Source organism: Protopterus annectens, chromosome 1.part2 (genome assembly GCF_019279795.1).
Source record: "Protopterus annectens isolate FY-2018-M chromosome 1.part2, PAN1.0, whole genome shotgun sequence".
NCBI classification, from domain to species: Eukaryota; Metazoa; Chordata; order Ceratodontiformes; family Protopteridae; genus Protopterus; species Protopterus annectens.
This window is the reverse complement of record NC_056727.1, coordinates 396,652,992-396,673,663: the sequence shown is the minus strand read 5'-3', so window position 1 is coordinate 396,673,663 and position 20,672 is coordinate 396,652,992. Positions and strand designations below refer to the sequence as shown.

Below are 20,672 nucleotides of genomic sequence, written 5' to 3'. Positions count from 1 at the left end.
TCTACTTTTAATCCCACCAAGTGTAGGCTGTGTCCAGCATGGGGGACACAGAAGGTGAACTCATTCAGTTGATGAATCCGTGCTTGCAATCCAGTACAATATCCAAACATATTTGAGGCATTATCATACAACTGACCATGGCAGTTTGATAGTATAATTTTGTTTTCATTAAGGAAATCCATAACAGTGTCTGGTAGATTCTTTGCTCCATGAAAAAGATGGGGATGAACCTAATGAAAGATTCCACAGGCTCACATCCTGAAATGTAGAGGAGAGTAGATGTTATTTAATCAGTGTGTGAGATGTCTGCAGAGGAATCCACACTTAGAGTAATACTTTGACTCTCTAATTTCTTCAAGAATACCACAAAAATCACAATGTCCCATTAATTTAATAAATTCCTCACAAATGTTCACTGATAAATATGATGGGTTCCCTCTTCTACGATTTCCCCATATTTTGAGATGTTCTTCCAAAAAAGGGTTAAATTCACTCAACAACTCTAGAATACCTAAATAGTCTCTATTTTTTGCTGACCCAATAATTTGATTTTCTCCATGAAATGGCAAACCTCTAGAGGAAAAAAAGTGAATTACAGAAACCACACGTTAACACTTTTTGCCAGTACTCCTGCTCTGAGCGACGATGTTCAAGTAACAAAGAATCTAAATTTCCAGTTTCTTTATGTCGGATCAAATATGCTGTCATGCACTTAACGATGTTCTTCTCCATTTTTATGTTCTACAATAACATTGCTATGTTTCCAGTCACTGAATCCTGATGTAGCAAAGGGAGACTCTGTCTTGGACAACTGACATACAAAACAGTACAAACAACCTTGGGAAGGTGAACAGAGTAGCCATTCATGCTTTAAACACTCAACATTCCGCAGTTGATGTTTGAACACATACTTTGATAAATACCCTGTCTGAGTATTCTCTCCTCCAGCTCCTTTATACACTCTTTGTGAGTTTGAAAAGTTGCTATCATGATTCTGACATGATGACGGCCCACTACGAATCCAGTAATTTACTGTGCTAGTATTGTTGATGTTCCATAGCCCCGAATCTGTTACAGATTTAGCTATTTCTTCTTGTGGAATATTCCCAGCAGTAGGAACAGGTAATTATACCATTGGTATGTCTGCTGGAACTGGATGACTGGATGCAGGAGTGGATGTAGATGTGGATGCTATAGTTGAAGAAGCAGCATCAGTGGCCGATGATGTTGCACCTGGGATCAACTAGGATGTTCATTTTAGAAGTTTGTACATTTTCTCCTTCTCTGCATCTCTCTTCCTTTTCTGTGCTCCACTCAAAACAATACGTTTCATTTCTGCTCAAAGGGTTATTCAATGATATTTGAAAACAAAATAAAAAAAATTAAAACATGGTTTCGTACAGTTTCAGCTGTAGAAAATTTAGGTCAATGGGAAAAATAAACACCTTCAAAACACTGTATGTACAGTAGGGGTCCATGACACTGTGTATTCAAATAAGATGATGAGGGCTGGGTGTTTGTTTAAATAGTTTATTACACACAAACACATCTGGATGGATGACTGGAACATTAAACTTGAACTGACTGACTGCTACACACATACATGCTTTCACTCTGGCTTCTCACTCAAAATGGCACTCTTGCTTGCACATGCTCAGTACATACATGCATGTGCCTGCTGACTGGAATGCTTCTTAAAGGTACATCACACACTCTGAACTACATCCTCCTTCTTTGACTAATCTGTCTTCCAATGAAAAAATGACAGTTAACTAGGCATACAAATTATACAGACACACATATACAAGAACAATCATGTCCAGCCGTGTAACTAGGATTAAGTCTTGCGATACAACCTGACCTTGTAATGAAATAATTAGAACTGGGTTTAGCAACAGGGGCAGTCACTGGGGAATGTTCTACTTTAGTATTTTTAGGAATACTTTCAGGAACAGGAACAGACAATGAAATATTCTCTGAAACAGGAACATTGGACAAATCACTCTGAGACTTAGAGTATCCATTGCAGGCCTAAATTCCATCCCTTGCGATTTAATGATGTACGATCTCAGTTCTTCACACAAAATGTTTCCCAAGTCCAATCTGATCAAATCCTTTTGCTGTCTTCATCCTCACTATCTCTCCTTCTTTTAGCAGATTCAGAGGTTTGCTGGTTTTTATCATAGTAGGACTTTTGGGACAAATGCTTTTTTAGAAGTTGAGCTTTTACTGCTTTGTTGTTTGTAGCACATGAAACCAACAAATTCGTAGTGATTGGTAGTGTGGATCTCATTTGTGAACATCAAAATATCTTAAAGTAGGTGGAGTGGCAATTTTCTGTTTCAGGACATCAAATACTCTTTGGTATTGTTCTAACCAGGACCAGGTTACATCTTTGTGTGTCAGCTCTCTTAGTGGTGCTGAAAGTTGACTCAAATCTGGAATGAACTTGCCTAAATAGTTGACCATACCAACAAAATGTTGTAAGGCTTGGACATTGTCTGGAGCTGGCATCTCAAGAATACCTGTTTTCTTGGAAGGATTTGGTGATAAGCCTGAAGTGGTAAACAACCCACATAAGTAACTCCTTGTAGCCTGAATTTACATTTCTGAGGATTCAGTTTAAGATTCACTTCATAAGCTCATTCCAGAACTTTACTGAGGCTTCTATCATGTTCGACTTTATCATTGCCTCCTACAAGAATATTATCTACTATTATAGCACAGGGACAGCTAGAAAAAATGTGTTTCATCACACATTGAAAGACTTCACTGGCAGAATTTATCCCAAATTGCATTCTCAGAAATTTGTACCTTCCAAATGGTGTACTGAATGTGGTTAGCAATGAAGATTTTCGATCAAACAAAATTTGCCAAAATGAACTTTTTCCATCCAAGACAAAAAAAAAATGGCATTTGGCATGGAGGCAGCAACCTCTTTGACTGTACACATTGGATGATGGGATTGTTTTAATGCTTTGTTCAAATCTATTGGATCAATACATATTCTAATATCATCTGAGCTTTTCTTATGAGCTACTAATGTGGAGGATACCCATTCAGTTGGTTCTTCTGCTGGACAAATTACTCTTAGCTGCACCAGTCTGTCTAGCTCAGCTTTGACTTTGTTCTGCACAGTTACTGGAACTTTCCATGCTGGTCTGACTGGGCTTATCACATGGTCTAACTTCATGGAGTACACGACTGAGGGTTTGCCTAGATTTGTCTTAAAAAATATCAGCATACTCAGAAAAAAATAATTTGGGCAAAATTTGAGCTGTTATCATTCAAGCTTACACTGTGGACTTCTTTATTAAATGAAAACGTCCCATTTTCAAACTGTATTTGAGGCCTACTAATGACTGCACGTGTCTCTTGACTATGTAAAACTGCAACTCAGAGCTGTTCCCAGAAGAATAACATGAAATCACTACTGAGCCTTCTGTTTGAATCTCTTCACCACCATAAGCAACAAACTTTGCATACTTTGCCAAATCAAGTTGTTCTCCAGGATTTATTCTAGCAAAAGTTTCTGCTGACATAACATTGCACTTTGAACCAGTATCTGCTTTGAGCTCTACGAGTCTTCCATTAATCCAAACAGTACAAAATATTTTGTTCTTTGCTCACAAATCTACTGGATTGACTTTTTCACCAAGCACAGACACACCATCAACATAAAAAGTAGGGTCGCAGCTTTCTAAATGATCAACTTGTCTCTTTTAATGCTCTCTTTTAATAAAAGAAAATGCCTCTTTAGATTTACAAAACCTTTTGAAATGATTCCATTTTTTACATGTGTGGCACTGCTGACCAAAAGCTAAGTACTTCTCTTGTTTGGGCTCATTGTTTCCACCACAATTACGACAGGTGAATATAAGGTTTCCTACAGGTTTTGCTGAATCACCCCATTGCTTTACTGATTTTACTGAAGCTCCGGCTGTGGTAGCCATAACATTTAGTCTGTATCTTTTAACTTCGTGCTGCATAGTATCAACATTAGCACTGGAAGATGCTGCATGCATGCCTTTCTCATTTGTAAGCATATTCGTGTACTTTTCTCTGAGCTCATATGTTTGAAAAATCTCAGTGGCCTTGTTTAATGTTAAATTACTGTCTCAAAGCAAAATCTTTCTCACTGCATCATTATTAACACCACACACAAGCCTGTCTTTTATCAACTCATCTCTCAGATCACCAAATCTGCACGTTTTAGCCTTATTTCTCAAGTTAGTTTTATATGCTGCAAAAGTTTCACCAGACTTTTGATCTATTGTGTAAAATAAGTGCCTTTCCATTGTAATATTTGTCTTGGGGTTACATATTTCTCTAAATTTACATTTTAAGCACTCTGGATCTTCCCGTGTTTCAGCCTATACCACAATATAGCTTTCTTCCCCCTACACTGCAAACACAGCAGGTGCATACATAAATGGACGCTCTCTTTCAGTGGCTTCTGATCAAGCTAAATTAAGTAGAATAAATGCCTTTGTACGTGTCTTTGTTAGAAAAAGCAGCCTGTATGAAAATATCATATTCTTGCTCAAACACACTTCAATTTTCTGCAATATTGTTATCAAACACAAGTGGACTGGGTCTGCGAAAATCCTTCTGCCTTGTCATCAAACAGTAGTATAAACCTGCCTCTTGTAATTATGTTCAAACACACACTGGGTGCTTGTAAAATATTTCAAATGCACAATAATCTTTTTGACATGATTGTACTTTGCAAAATAACGGTACTGTAATACTACACACACTTGCCAACACTTTGATCACTTCGGATATTTCGAATAGCTTTAGTTAATACAAAGAAGTAGTATATTGCTAAAACATATGGTCTGTTTCCCTTTATAATATATTTTATGCAATTCATAAGTTGTTTTGAGCATTTTTGTAAGTATTTAAAGTACATTTATCAATATATCATAGTTTCAAACATTTTGTTTAATTAGAAATTTGTTCTGAACATTTTGAGTGCTTCGTTTTATATTCTTTGCGTAAAAAAATAATTTAAGTGAATTTTATTACCTGGAATTCGTTTCTGACCTGTTTGCAAGTTGTTTGAGCTTTGGATGATCCACTCCTGTATATTCCTCTATTACTGACTGTGCGCCTTGTGGTTTTGACTTCAAATCCAATTCTGACACTATGTTGCTCGTCTTGTGTATTCACATAAGACAATGAGGCTTGGGTGTTCATTTAAATAGTTTATTACACACAAACACATCTGGATGGATGACTGGAACATTAAACTTAAACGAACTAACAAACTAACTGACTGCTGCACACATAGATGCTTTCACTCTGGCTGCTCACTCAAAATGGCACTCATGCTTGCATGTGCTCAGCACTTATATGCACATGCCCACTGACTGGAATGCTTCCTAAAGGTACATCACACATTCTGATCTACAGTCCACTATGTAGACTTCCTACAAATAGGACCAAACCACAAAAGTTGCATTTGAGTTGCATTTCAGTTCTTGGGTCATGTACGGTAGAGAGTCGATTATCCAAACTAACTGGGACATAGGGTAGTTCAGATAATCAGACTGTTCAGATAATCAAAAATGTAATTGAACTGGATAAAAAACAGTATTGGCAATCCATCTACATGCTGTGGGAGTAGAACCCACAGCCTTCTGCATCAAAAGCAAATATACTACCTGTTGTGCTACTAACAATGCTTTTAAAATCTTTAACACAATAGTGATATCATTTGCTAAACAGCAGTTCCAACATTGTAAACAGACTTGGCATCTCTTCCCCTGAAACTCTCACTCCTTGTAAAATGCACTTGACACTTTCTTGTAAAATGAAAATGACACTCAATCATATCTCTCAACTTTGTTGCACAAGAAATCTGGAAAAAGTCAAAATGTATGGGGGGTGGAGACAAAGGCCCAAAACCAGGGACAGATTTTAAATATTGCTTGTACTATCTTAGAAAGTTGCTTGAATAAAATATTTTGTGTTACAATGCATTTCCTGAAAGATAAGAAGACTGAAACTTAAATGGCTGCCATTACTGTATTTAGTGAATTCAGTCCTCACTGATTTGCCAGGAAACCACAAAATTTAAGAGGAACAGACCAAAAGTATGAGCCAAAAATTCTTGACATTCTGTGAAACTCTGGATAGTTGAGAGCTATGCTCTCAACTCCTTGAAACAGAAGTGGTGGCAGGGGTAGAGAATTCAGGGTGTTGTACCTAGGGTTCAAGGTATGATCCAGAGCAAAGTAACACTGACCACCAGTTATCACTATTTGGGGCATTTGACACACATACACTGTGTTTAGATAATTGATGTTTTAGTAATGTTGCGTTTGGATAACTGACATTTTGGATGATCAATGGTCTACTGTACAAACACTTTCTAATATTTATAATTTTCATAATTTCCTAATTATTCAAATATTTATAATTTAGTATAGTGTAGTATTTAATTATTTATTGACAGCAAGTCACAACATGCATAGATTAGCATGGGGCCTCTATGCTCATTCGGCCCCCAGGCAACTGTCCAGTGTGCCCATGCATTAAGACAGTTTTACAGAAAAGGTAAGATTTCTGCCATAAAAAGTAAAGTGGAAGTTTTTTTCCCCCCATGGAAGGAAACTTACATACCCAGCAATGTAACAGTGTTAGCCAACTGTCAGTCTTTGAAAGCCTGCAAAAAAGTTTCCTTCAGTGGCAGAAAAGTTCTGAAGGGCATGTGATTGGATGCATGGAAGGTGCCCTGAAAGCTTGGAAGCTGTCTAGCTAGCAGAATACAACTCCATATAGCTACATTGACTGCAGCAGTGATCAAATGATGAACATTAATAACTTCTTTAGATCTGGATGATATTCCCTTGGCAATTAGCTGAGCAAAGTAGAAGGATTTTCGGATTACTGTTCTCTCGTGCCAGTTGAAAGACAGCTAATAATTAACCCATGTTCCTTGATTCTTAACATTTTTATTTGAAGTGGAGTATTGTCTATGCTGGATACTGAAGGCAGGGGTTGTCTTAATATAACAATATTACACTTTTTGCATTTTATTTCAGCCCATTTTCAGTACACCAGTTATTTTTGTGTAAGTTCTTGTTGAAGTCATTTGCAATGATCTTAGACCAGATTGTGTAGAGATGTTTATACACCCATCATGACAGGATCCTTGTGACTTCATTCCTTAAGAAGGTCATGCAAATGGAATATTTATTCAAGTGAATCAGGCCACTTTAACTGGAATTGCAATGTTCACCCAGTATAAAATTGTGTTCAATACGTGCCCAAAAAAAACAAACAAACTAGGACCGCTTTTAGTAAATTTACAATATGTGCACATATTGTATTATTTCTTGGTTTATTGGACAGTGCCTATGTTTTTTACTTAACTTCAGCACCGACTAAAATTAACTGGTCTTTTCCACAGAACTAAAAACAATAGTGGGGGCAACCAGGAATCTCAGATTTTTCATAGTAATATTTTCGACTGTATGGGAATCCAGTGAAAATATAATATTAAAAACACTTAGGAAATCAATATGATTGCTACCATTCCTTTTACTTACTTATGTCATTAATTGTAATGGGAACCTAGCTCTGACTAGCTTTTAACATAAGAGGATTTACTTTTTATCACACCTGTAACACTTGTTTCAGAATATCTGAAATAAACTGTCCTTTATAACTCCCCCCTCCAAGAGCATATTATCCAAATGACCGAATTCTTTAACAGAATTTATTGACCTTCAGTGGTCAGCCATGAAAATAGGATAGCTTGCCCCTTTATGACATTTGGTTTCATGTCATTTGGGTCGCTACTCTTCTGATGTAAATCATAATTGACAAAGCTTAGTTTTCCAAAACAACACAATTGAACACTTCTACTGACCTAGTTGTGCACAACTTCAGTAACTAAAAGCTGTATCCTGGTGCCATCCCGCTATTTAAATAATTTATAAGCCCATCAATGCCTTAACAGAACCTTTCCATATAAATAAAATATCTGTAACATGGACATAAAAATAACAAATGTGGGCATAAAAATAACAAACGTGGGCATAAAAATAACATCTGAAAAAATTACTAGCATGTCTAGTTTGCTTTCTCCATTAGAATCATACTATGTTCACAAATGTAAAAACAAATGAAACAGAGTCCAAACTGGCCGTAATCTTTTATTATAAAACGCAAGTGCTTTCAGGTTAAAAAACCCTTCATCAGACAAACTTCACATAACCATGCCAGTCTTTAAATATTAAAACATTTCTAAAAGCAACCAATTACTTTCTATACTTGACCCGCCTTTTCTTTAAGGCTGGTTTTAAACATACAAAACTATTTAACCCAGGTGGGTTGTCAGCAGCCATCTGTATGATCCATCTTAACTCTGCATACTCTATCATTGACAACGCCCCCCTCCCCCTTTTTATTTCATCTGTGCAACATGCAGAACCATAAGAACAAAAGTATGATCTAGAAAGTTAGAAACATGCATTATGTTTATCCTTCTGTCTAATAGATGACAAATGGTGCAGTATTCTTGTTTTTAACTTACAATTAGTTTTTCCAACATAAAAACTCGGACATGACTTGTAGCATTCCAAGTAAACCACATTCTCTGTATGGCAATCTGCATAAAACTCAAATGTGTATTTTTTGTTTGTAACAGGATGTATAAAATAATTTAAACCATTCACATTTGAACATGCTTTACAATGCCTACAGGGAAAAGTCCCTGTTCTCATGTGTGCAGAGGAAACACTGTTAGCAGTCTTATTTTTCAAACCAGGTTCTATGCATAACACGTCTTTGATATTACTATTTCGCTTGAAGGTAAATCTAGGTTTCTCATCTAAAATATCTTTCAGGTGATCGTCACTTCTTAGTATCTTTCAGGTTTGCTTAATGATATCACATATCCTATACACATTGTTACTATAACTCAGCATTACCTTGGGTTTGTTGTCATAATTATTAGATGGCTTCAGCTTATCTCCCTGCTGTTCTTTATTATCAGAAAACCATGGTCTAGCCCTGGCTTCCCTGTTAGATACTATTCTTAGTTTTATCTAAATTTTTCTTTGAATACCCCTTTTCCTTAAGATGCTCATTTAACACATCTATTTCTTTGTAAAACTTATTGTTGTCTGTGCACAGCCGAGAAACTGTGTATCCTTGCTCTTGCATAATATTATGAAAAGTATGCCTAGGATGCATACTACATGCATTCAAATAATGATTTCTCCAGCATGGTTTCCTATGCAAGGTGGTGTTTATCTTACCAGTTGCATTTTTATTTAATGTGACATCTAAAAAGGCAATGGTCTCATTGCTATGCTCTACTGAAAACCTAAGAAAATCTGTAGTTTTCTCCAGGTAATCAGCAAAGTTTAACAGTTCATCACTGCCTTGTGTCCACAACAAAAAAATATCATCAACAAATCTGGCATAAAAAAATGTTGGAAGTCTTCCATAGATTAACAATATTTTTATCTTCCCAGAAGGCTAACACAAAATTAGCATATGAGTTGGCACAGGGTGTGCCCATGGCAACACCCTGTACCTGCCTATAATGTGGTCCATTGCAAAGAAATATGTTATTTTCTAACACCAATGCTAGTGCTTCCAGGATTAAAATATTGATGTTCACATCATGTATATTAACTGTATGCAGTACTTCTTTCACTGCCTTTAACCCAAATTCATTTGTGATGCCCGTGAACAGACTGTTAACATCCATGGTTACCATCGACACATTCTTCAAATCTAAAGTTTTGCAAGCATCATACAATTTTGATAATTGTGCAGTGTCTTTCAAAATCCTAGGAAAATAAGTAAGCAGATTTTTCAATTTTGCCTCTACCCACATAGATAAATGTTCAGTAACCCATCCCCTCCCTGAAACTATTGGTCTCATCGGTGGGGGTAGGGTATTTTTATGCATTCTTGGTAGTGCTTTAAAAATAGGAATTACTGGATGTTCAATGCTTAAAAATACATACAAGTCATCATCTAACACTCCATTTATTCTTAAAGCCCTTAGCTTCTTACCAGCATTACTTGTATATTGCTTAACATCAAAGGTCTGGGAGGGTGGCCTAATGGTTAAGTTGTTTGCCTTACAAACACAAGTTGCAGGGTTTGAGTCTCACAAGAAATAATTGGCTAGGCTTAAAATGGCCTGCAAGGGCAGTTAGCTTAGTACTAATTGATGACCCTATGATAAAGGTGAAACATTTCTAAAAGTACTGATATTACTAATTAGGGCATCCAAACATTGTATGTATGCTGTAGTATCCATAACTGCAATGGCTCCACCCTTATCAGCTGGTTTGATAACCAGTCTATCATCATTCATTACATCTAGCAGTGCTTGCCTTTCCAAATAAGTTAAGTTATTAAATCTGCATGTTGCATTATCAAGATAAAGTCTTATTTCATTCTCACAAGTTTTTAAAAAAAGTATGAATCGTGGGGTGCATAACTGGTACAAAAGCACTCAGATGTTTCATAACATTAGTATAATGGCTGTTTCCCCTAAACATGTTATTCAGAATAACATTCCGCCCAAACATGTGCAAATTCAGTATAACTTCACTTAATACTGATGCCCTACTGGGTACAAATGATAATCCTTTACCTAAAACATTCATTTGTTCTTTAGTCAGCTGAACACTGGATATGTTAAATACATTACAGGCATTAAAATCAGTCATACGTTACAGTCATTAAAATCAGTTCATGACTCTCCGCCATTTCACATCCCTTTGTACAGAGCGACCCCACCTGTTTTCTTTCTTAATGGTACTGGGAAAGTTGGAAAAGTCATAGATCTGCTCCTTGCCACTAAAAAAGAAGAAGATGAAGAAGGAAGCGAGGTTTTCGGTCTTGCTGCCATGCTGATACTGGGCTGTTTGGTTCTCTGTGTGATGTCATCAGCCTGAGCCATAGTAGGATGTTGCTATTAGGATCCATGGCAACCATGGAACCTCCTATTTTTGTGGTTGTAGCCACAAAAGCATTGTTCACATTTTGTTGAACATTAAAAAACATCACTGGGCTCAGTAGGCACATTGTTGATATGTAAGTTACTTGCTACTGCTGGATTAGATTCCGTTCTAGCCTGCTCACGAGGCCATGTAAAAATACAGCCTGTTATAAATTCCTGATAGTCCCTTTGCAGCTTTTTCATCTTCATTTGCTGCAATTTATTTTCAAACAAGGCTATATTATTCAATACTTGGGTAATTTTACACAGATGTTGGTCTGTGTTATAGTGCATTTGTAGGTTACTCTGTAGATCTTTTACCTCACTACGAAGTTCCTCTTCAACAGGTGAAAAATATTCTATAAGCAAATGCATATAATAAAAGCTAGCATCTATGTTTATCTGCTGCCAGCGAGCTAGTAAATCAGGACATGCATCTCCTTGTGCTGGCATACATAATACTGTCATCCCCCTAGGCACTATTTTATATTCCAAGCATGTTCCATATGAAACTTTTGCCATTGCAGGCATTTCAATTTTCTTGTGGTATTATCTAAACAAGTCAAAAGCTCAAAGAAAGTCTCATTTAACGGCTCACCTGCAGATAGGCTATTTTCCTGTGTGTAGTTCTTCATCAAGTCCATCCCAAGTAAAGGATTTAAACAGGAAGAAACATTACTTTTGAATTTCTCACTTACTGAGCCCAGTGAATGTTTGTGTGGCTGGTAATCCAGCTCAAACTCATCATTCTGTAGTTCGGCCATGTGGAAAGAAGATGCAACAAACCAGAATGTAGCAAAACACAAGCCTCTTAGCTTCCCTTAAGGACTCCTCTCGAACCTCTTGTAAGAACAAATCCAAAAACAAATGAAACAGAGTCCAAACTGGCCGTAATCTTTTATTATAAAATGTAAGTGCTTCCAGGTTAAAAAAACCCTTCATCAGACAAACTTCACATAACCATGACAGTCTTTAAATATTATAACATTTCTAAAAGCAACCAATTACTTTCTATACTTGGCCCGCCTTTTCTTTAAGGCTGGTTTTAAAGGTACAGAACTATTTAACCCAGGTGGTTTGTCAGCAACCAACTGTATGATCCATCTGTATCACTGACAATGTCCCCCCCCCCCCTTTTTTCATCTGTGCAACATGCAGAACCATAAAAACAATGGTGTGATCTAGAAAGCTAGAAACATGCTGGTACAAAGCATTACATTTATACTTCTGTCTAATAGATGACAGATGGTGCCTAATTTTATTTTCTGGAACACTACAAAACGTAGAATTATCATACATACACTACTGAATATTTGTTTGTCTTTCAGCTTTTCCCGATAAGGGGTCACCACGGCGGAACTCCAGTCCGCTAATGATTGGCAGTAGATTTTTATGAAACCCTGAGGTGCCAGCTCGACACCCAACCTTCAATGAAGGCACGCCCATTTATGCACGCATGTCTTTGGAACACTTTCCAACCACGGGGAGGACATGCAGACTCCACACAAAAGGCACTCCCAAGCCCAGCCGAGAATTGAACGGGAGAACCTCTTGCTGTGAGGTAACAACACTACCACCATGGCAGTACATACACTACTGAATGGTAACTCAAAAAAAAACAGATGCCTATTTTATAAGAATTTATGGTTTGCAAGATACAGGTGTTTTCAGACACCCAACATTTGTAAGGCACTTACCCTTCTGACTTGCTCCTTACAAACATGTTGGATGCACACTCCTTTATGCCATACTTTTACTTAATTCCATACATGGGTGCCGAAACCATAAAGCGAGGTGGGAGGGGCACCCCTCCACTTTTGCAGATCCAGGCAGCAGCAACTTACATATACAAACGGACCCGCAGCCCTGCACCTGGTCACAATCACAAAACATTAGTACATATACTAACTCTCCTCCGACTGAGGTCGCACTACAAACACTGTTTGATGATGCTTCATAATTTCAGCAGTCTAAAGACAATACCTGTAAAGACTCGTATTGCTAACCTAGTCTTGCTTGAAATTAGTTTACTAGATGGTTATGTGTACAAGGGGAAAAACACCTCGGGCTATCTATTTTAGCTCATCACCTCACCAAATATTATATGCACATTGTCAAACCAGCACCAGCAGAACTACGGATTCAGCAGACCTTTGTTTAAAATGTCCACTGCTCAAAGTAGAAGTCGACAGTAAGCAAATATCGGTTGGTTTCAGAACAAGCTGCTACCGTGTTTATTATTCCACCATCCATTTCAGTCTTTAGTTAACAAAAACCTAACTTGTTGTGCAGCAGTGTAATACACTTTGTACTGTTAAAGAGAATGTTCTGACTTAATAAAACTAACCGCATTCCCAAAACTTTGTGAAACAGAGATAAAAAAAGTCTACAGAAAACTCATATAATATTGCTAAATTTCAGCTGAGCTTGTTGTAGTGTCTGTAATTCTTTGCCTTGTTGCAGAAGCAAGAAAGAACACGTCAATAACACTGACCTGTGACCTCTACACTGTGCTGTGTATTTATTTTACTTGTCATGTCAGATAATATTAGTCTTAGAAAATATGCCCTGCTGCAGAACTAAAATATCAAACTGCAAAGAAGACCATTAGCTGCTCCCAATTTTTTATTAATCTCACGGTGGCCTGCCTGGATAAAACACACATCCGTACAAAAAAATCACCTCAAGCATGTGTAAGGCAATCCTAAAGGAAGTGTAGCAAAATTTTTGCGTTTAGTTTTCCAGTGGCAGATTATACTACTGTAGTGTCTGCCCTGCTGCTCTCTTAATAAATGCATACATACCTACAATTAATGTTTGATGTATACAGGCTTTAAGGCTAAAAATTCTGAATGGTGAAGATTAACTGTGAGGAAAGATAGATTAAGAAACAAAGGGCAAATTTCCTATTTCCTGATCCCCCCACTATAGTGCAATGTGCGAATGTGTGATCTCCGAGATTCTCCGTTCAGCTGCAGTGAGCTGACAGCAAGCCCCTCCCTCCTTTTAGCAAAGCTTAGCTAAACATGAAAACATCCTTTCCTGAACCTGATAAACAGTCCCTGCCTTTTAGTAGCATGGTACAACATGTGTGAGCTATGATAACTGTTGAATTTGCATGAATAGTAAACAAGTAATAAATTGTATGTCATATAACACAGTTTTGTTGACCTGGATAGCCCGACTGGGTAAACATGCATTGCTGTCACGAGTCCAGCTTCCAAAAAAAAGGTTCCAAGAAGTCTCAAGTGTATTGGAGCACAAGACTAATAAGACAAGGGAAGGGTGCAAAGTGATGAAAGGGTGGGGGGGGGGGTGATTGAACTGAACACATACCTCTCAACCTCTTAGAGCAAAACACCTGGACAAAGACTAAAATGATGGGGGGACAAATAGGGACAGATTTAAAGTATTGCTCTTACCAACTTAGAAAGTTAATAGAATAATAGTTTATTTTTGCATTAGCATGAATTTTCTGAAGGATGTGGAGTCTTAAACTCAAATGTTTGTCATTATTTAATGACTTCAGTCCTCAGCTATTTAGATATTCTCTAGAGATAGACAGATCCTTATAGGGCAGTTGCTAGAATTAGTTTTAACATGCAACGTATTTATGTTCCATGAAAAATACTACCTTCAAACATGGGGTGTCGCTATGGGCACCCCATGTGCAAATTCATTTGCGAATCTAGTCATGTACAACTGGGAACAGAAATATATTTTTGAGAGTCATTGGATAAAGAAAATACGTCTATACAGGAGATTTGTGGATGACATTCTTTTGGCATGGGACGGAACTATAGAAGAACTACACAAATTTATTGAATATATAGAATCCACAACTACATTCTTGAGGTTCACCTTTGAGCACTCACACAATGAGATTAATTTCTTAGATTTGACCATATACTATGACAAAGATGATAGATTATCATATAAGATTTATCGAAAAACCTGTTGGAAGAACAATATGTTAGAATATAGAAGCATGCACCCTAGATTTATATTTCAAGGTATATTGAATGGACAATTCTGGAGGCTTAGGAGAATATGTAAAAATCCAGCTATATTGAATACTGAAGCTGACAAAATGGAAGAGATGTTTATAGCTAGAGGATACAACACTCGAATAGTACAAGCAACAAGACATAGAATTATACCTCAAGAATCAAGAGAAGTTGAGTCAAATAATAGATTTAATAGGAATAAAGCTATAGATAATACTTTAGCAGAAAGACCAGTTATGACCCACAATTATGGTAACAACAAAGTCAAGGTTATCCTGAAATATACAAATGATATTAATGAGATTAAAAATATTATAGCAAGACACTGGAACATCCTAACAACAGCAGATGATACTAGGATGATAGTAGGAGAGAGCCCTGGATTTGTATATCGAACATGTGATAATTTGAAAACCATTTTTTCAGGTCAGTTAAAATATAATAGATCTGACAATTTAAGTTCTACACAAATTCCAGGGACATTCCCATGTGAACATTGTAGCATGTGCTCATATATAAATCTGATACAGGAATATCAACATCCCAATGGACATTTTATGTTTTATCCTAAGAAAAGGGCTGATTGTAATACCCAGAATTTAATATATATGGCGAATTGCGACTCATGTCCAGCATTTTATATTGGCCTCACGAAAAGGAGATTTAGAGAACGCATTTATAACCATATATACGACATACGGAAAAATCTAGAACTGAATGCTTTAGCTAAACACATTAATTCCAACCCAACACACTGTTTTAAATTTAGGGTTCTACAAGTAGTACCTATTAGTTCCAGAATGGGAGATAATATTAATAACTTAGCCAAATTAGAGATGGAATGGATTTTGAGGGTGGGAGCACATAGAGAACCTGGAATTAACAGCTATGTTAGCATCAAACCATTTATAAAATGAAGTTGAAATAAAAGTAAAATCACAATTATATCTTGGAAATCTTACAATTATAACCTGAGATATTTATATCCCTTAAGGAAAAGGACTTATGATGTTTTGTTCATAGGGATATTATGTAATGGTGAATAGAGAAAAGAACAAATAAGTAGATAGCAAGACAGAAGTAATGTTATATATACATATATATAACAAGTCAATAGAGAAATAATAATGACAAGATGATTTTGCTCTTTGTATATAGGTGAACATCTCCTGTGGCTGAGGCCCATTGAATTTATCAAATATAAGACATCACTAAAATCTGTTTTTCGCTGCCACCAGTTATAAGCCATATAGCTATATATTAAATTAATTTGTATTCAGATGGATTGACTAGATATGGCTAATACTGTTTGAATTAAGTAGAGAAATATATTTGAACACTAGAGGGCACTATAATTATAATTTTAATTTTAATTTTAATTTTAATTCAGTGGTTAATTTTAACCTGAAATCAAGCTGTGATATGAAATATGATATGAATCATCTGTTTTATTTATTTATTACTTTTCTTCGTATTTGTCTAGTTATTGAACTGTTATAACATAACAATATCTACTTACACGAAGATGATTTACACACAGCTCCATTTTGAATGAGAAATGGTGACTCTTTAAGATGATCATTTTAGAGGTATACTGAAATAAGTTTAGGTATACAAGATATGATAGTGTCAGTCTTCTGCTATATATATTAGGTCTATATATATTTATTTTTCAGAATAACATACAGATATGACGAAATTACGTCGTATTCGATCAAATGCAGTCATTACTTTCATGAACACCAGGTGGCGATGTACTTTGAATGTATGAATAAACAGGAATTTTAAGTTTTAAGTTTTAGCCACTTAAATGAATATCATTGGATGTTTATTCTTTTGGTTTAGTTACCTAAATTAAAGCTCTACCTCAAACAGGATAAATGACATTTTACCCCTATATTGTTTTATAGACGATTTTATGAATTACAAGCATTTACACTCAGACGCTTTCGTCAAACTGCTCAAGGTAGGGTTAGTTGTTTACTTGATTCTTTCCCTGTGGGAGTTTACATATTAATGTTTATTTAGGACGGGATTTTCATGATGGTTTTTTATAATGAGTCTCCATATATTTCATATACACTCATACTAATAAGTTGTTTTTGGTTGTAATGTTCATTGGGATTCAGACAAGCTGAATATAATTATGGATAAATATTGTAGATGACTTTATGAATTATAAGCTTCTACACAAAGACGTTTTTAACAACTGCTTAAGGTAGGGTTAGCTGTTTACTTGATACCTTCCCCGTGGAAGCTCATATATTAATGTTTATTGAGAACGGGATTTTTATGATGGTTTTTATGATGGAGTCTTTGTATATCTCATATACACTCATATTAATAAATGTCTTTGGTCGTAATGTCTATTGGGATTCAGACAAGTTGAATATGTATAAATGTTTCGAACATTGAACCAATATACAGGTTTATGCATTCAGACAGAATGTTTGCAAGGAGAATATATATTTTTGTAAGATAGTTATTCGGTATGACGCTTCTTGAACATGACATACGTTATACACGATATGATTGATGCGATGTTTTTATGATATGAGTTTTAAAGTATAAATGAACTTGATATAATCTCTTTTTTAAAATTATAAATAGAGATGTTTTAAGATGTGGAAGATCTTCCTATAAGTTTGTGACCAAATATGTTTACAAAAGTTATTAAATGACTAGTATAGATAGATTTTTAGCTTTATATACATATATTTATTAGACATTTTTATTGGATTTTTATATTACATATGAGGAACGGCTTTTAGAGATATGATTCAATTTTTAGCGCTTTGAAGCAAGTAAGGATTTATTTCAATTCTAATATCTATGCATTTATTCACTGAGGTTTCACAAACAGTGATGAATTCTTTTGAATCCTTTTGAAGTTTAATGAATTAATTGATCAATTGAATACTCAATTATGTAATTATTCAATTTTGATGGGAGTATATAACAGTTGGGGTTTAACAGTGTAATTTATATCTGAAGAAGCGTGCTAGAGGCATGCGAAAGCGCTCATTTCTGTCATTTTGCTGAATAAAAGACGAAGTTGGAAATAATCCGTGTTCTCGTGGTGTGTCCTGTTAGGTTGGTTTTTGTGATTTTGCTGCTGTTCGTTTGCCACAGGATACTTTGGGAGTAAGAAGCAATTTTTCCACTGTTTGGTACTATTTACTAGAAAGGTACAGATTTTAAGAGGAACGCACCAAAAATATGAAGCAAAAATCTGCACATTCTGCGAAAATCTGTACAGTTGAAAGGTATGAGTGAACATCACACTGTATTACATACACAGACTCTTAGTCTCAAGTCACAACAAACATGCAGGGTTTTTATTTAGGTTACCAATCAACATGCTAGCTGTGAAGCAGGCTCAGCAGCAGGTCTTCGCCTTCCTTCAAAGTTTACCCAGTGCCCACATTTCTACATTTTTTTATTTTAATTTAAATTTCTTTTCTTTATTAGAATCAAATTAAGAGCTGATAGCTTGCAGTGTTATGCTCTGTCTCAGTCTGCCTCTGCTGCTGGTTAGTGGCTCCCCTAAACTAACTTCCACTTGGAGGGGTTCAACTTCAAATTCAGGGGACTGGGCATACTGCACTAAGCAAGTGCATTGGTCTGCCTCCCCCTGCCTCAGCCTGACTAACTTATTAGTTCAGCCTGGTCAGGGTTGAGTGGCAGGTCACAGGTGTAAAAATTTCCAAATTCTAGTTAAAGCTGTTGTTGCTACCTTATAAATAATCTAGACCTCCTTCCCTCCAAACAATCGAGAGTGGCTGAGTGAGTGAACTGAATAATTCTGAATTTTGTTGTTTCTTTCTAATTCATGCTTGTGCGTACTATACATATCAAAGTAAGTAAGGGATCCTTGGGGGAAAGTATTCATTTTGATTTTACTTATAAAAGTTGTTGTTGTTGTATCTTTTGGCTTTTCCCGGTTAGGGGTCGCCACAGCGGAACTCCGGTCCACTAATGATTGGCAGAAGATTTTTATGTGACGAGTTGCCAGCTCTGACACACAACCTTCAACGAAGGTATGCTCATTCATGCATGTCCCCCACACAGAAGACGCTCTAGCTGAGAATCGAACAGGACATCGTCCTACTGTGAGGTGACAATGCTACCACAGCAAAGTCATTGGAGAAAATGCTTCATTTCTGTGCTTGTGCATACATGGTGGAAAAGTAATTAAGGAAGGCAACCCTGGGGGAAATGATTCATGTTGATGTCATTTGGTAGTGCTTGTGCATACATGATGGACAGACTACTGAAAAGATTGTTAGGGGAAATGTTCCATTTTTGGTGCTTGTGCCTACATGGACAAACCTGTCTGAAGGGGTCATTGGAGAAAATGTGTCATTTCATTGCTTGTGCTAACAGAGACAAAGTGATGGGGTCACTAGGAAAAATGTTTAATTTCTGTGCTTGTGCCTACATGGATGGACAAAGTACACAAGAGATCCTTGGGGGAAATGATTAATTTTGATATCATTTGGTGCTTACTATGCATATAAATACACCACTGAAGAAGTCGTTGGGGAAAATACTTTATTTTTGTGCTTGTGCTGGGTCAAATACTGCATCAAGTACTTTTGTCAGCTAATTACTCTCCACTGATAAGTTGTACAGAAAAGGGTAACATAGTTCAGAATGGCATGCTTGATTTAACAGTGTTGCAATTGCTTCTTTAATACATAAAACCTCATATCAACACACATTGGCTTTATTTCTAATTTTGTAAGAAATTATGAGCAATTATCCCTAATGAAACTTAGCTTGGACCACACTGAGGCTCCTGTCATGGTAGTAAATAACTTTAAAAATTTGCCCTTTTTAAATCACTAAGTGCCCCTCTTGCCCTCTGACCCCCCAGCCTTCAATAGCTTCCGGCACCCCTGATTCCATATTACAGTACAGCCCAGTATGTGTAGCACAAATCTGTACCCAGTTTTCAGCTTGACATGCTGCTGACTGCTGGCTTCATTGTCTTTATTTTTTTATACGTTCAAGTTTAATTATAGGTAATGTCTGCAGTTGTCAAATAAAGGACACAACTGTGATGCTACATTTTTCATCAGATAAGGTAACTATGATGGCTTATATAACTGAATGGGAAAATATATAAACTAATAATACACAGTGATGGAACATGCAAGGTGGTAACCCTTACCTTTATATGTTTTTTCTTTATGGCATTTAGCTCCTTCTGCTGTTTCTTTAATAACTTCAAGTAGGCCTAGAAAACAAAGAAATAAATGTGTAATATGATATTGAGCATTTTCTGTCATAAAAAATAACTTTAGCAAAGACAGACATCCTTTATACAAACATGAACTACTACAACATTTATCAGTATAAATATGAGATGATGTGAACATTTTAATAAAAACTAAGTTGCAATTCCAGGTTCAGCATTGTCTCTTTATTGTATTTTATTTCCCTATTATTTTATTCAGTCATTAATATTGGTATGTAGATAGATGAACTAGATGAATTATTTGTTTTCAGTTTTGCCACGGAATTTATTCTCTGCATGAAAGTAATGTGGCAGGCAATGCAGCAGAACAACAGAAAGTATTTACATACTTGAATAAAGGCTATTTACATCGCCATTTTACTTTGTTTTTATCACTGAAAGCAGTTTTAAAATGACCACTTACCTGATCTTAGCTTGTATA

General features: G+C 36.2%; 1 protein-coding gene across 1 annotated transcript in view; it reads right to left on the bottom strand.

Moving 5' to 3' along the window:
* PLCB4 (phospholipase C beta 4) overlaps positions 1 to 20,672 on the bottom strand; it is a 1,792,792-nt gene that overhangs the window by 395,038 nt on the left and 1,377,082 nt on the right. Inside the window, exon 33 of the mRNA XM_044056592.1 lies at positions 20,165 to 20,230. Coding sequence (XP_043912527.1) covers positions 20,165 to 20,230 — 66 coding nt within the window. The remainder of the gene's footprint in view (positions 1 to 20,164; positions 20,231 to 20,672) is intronic.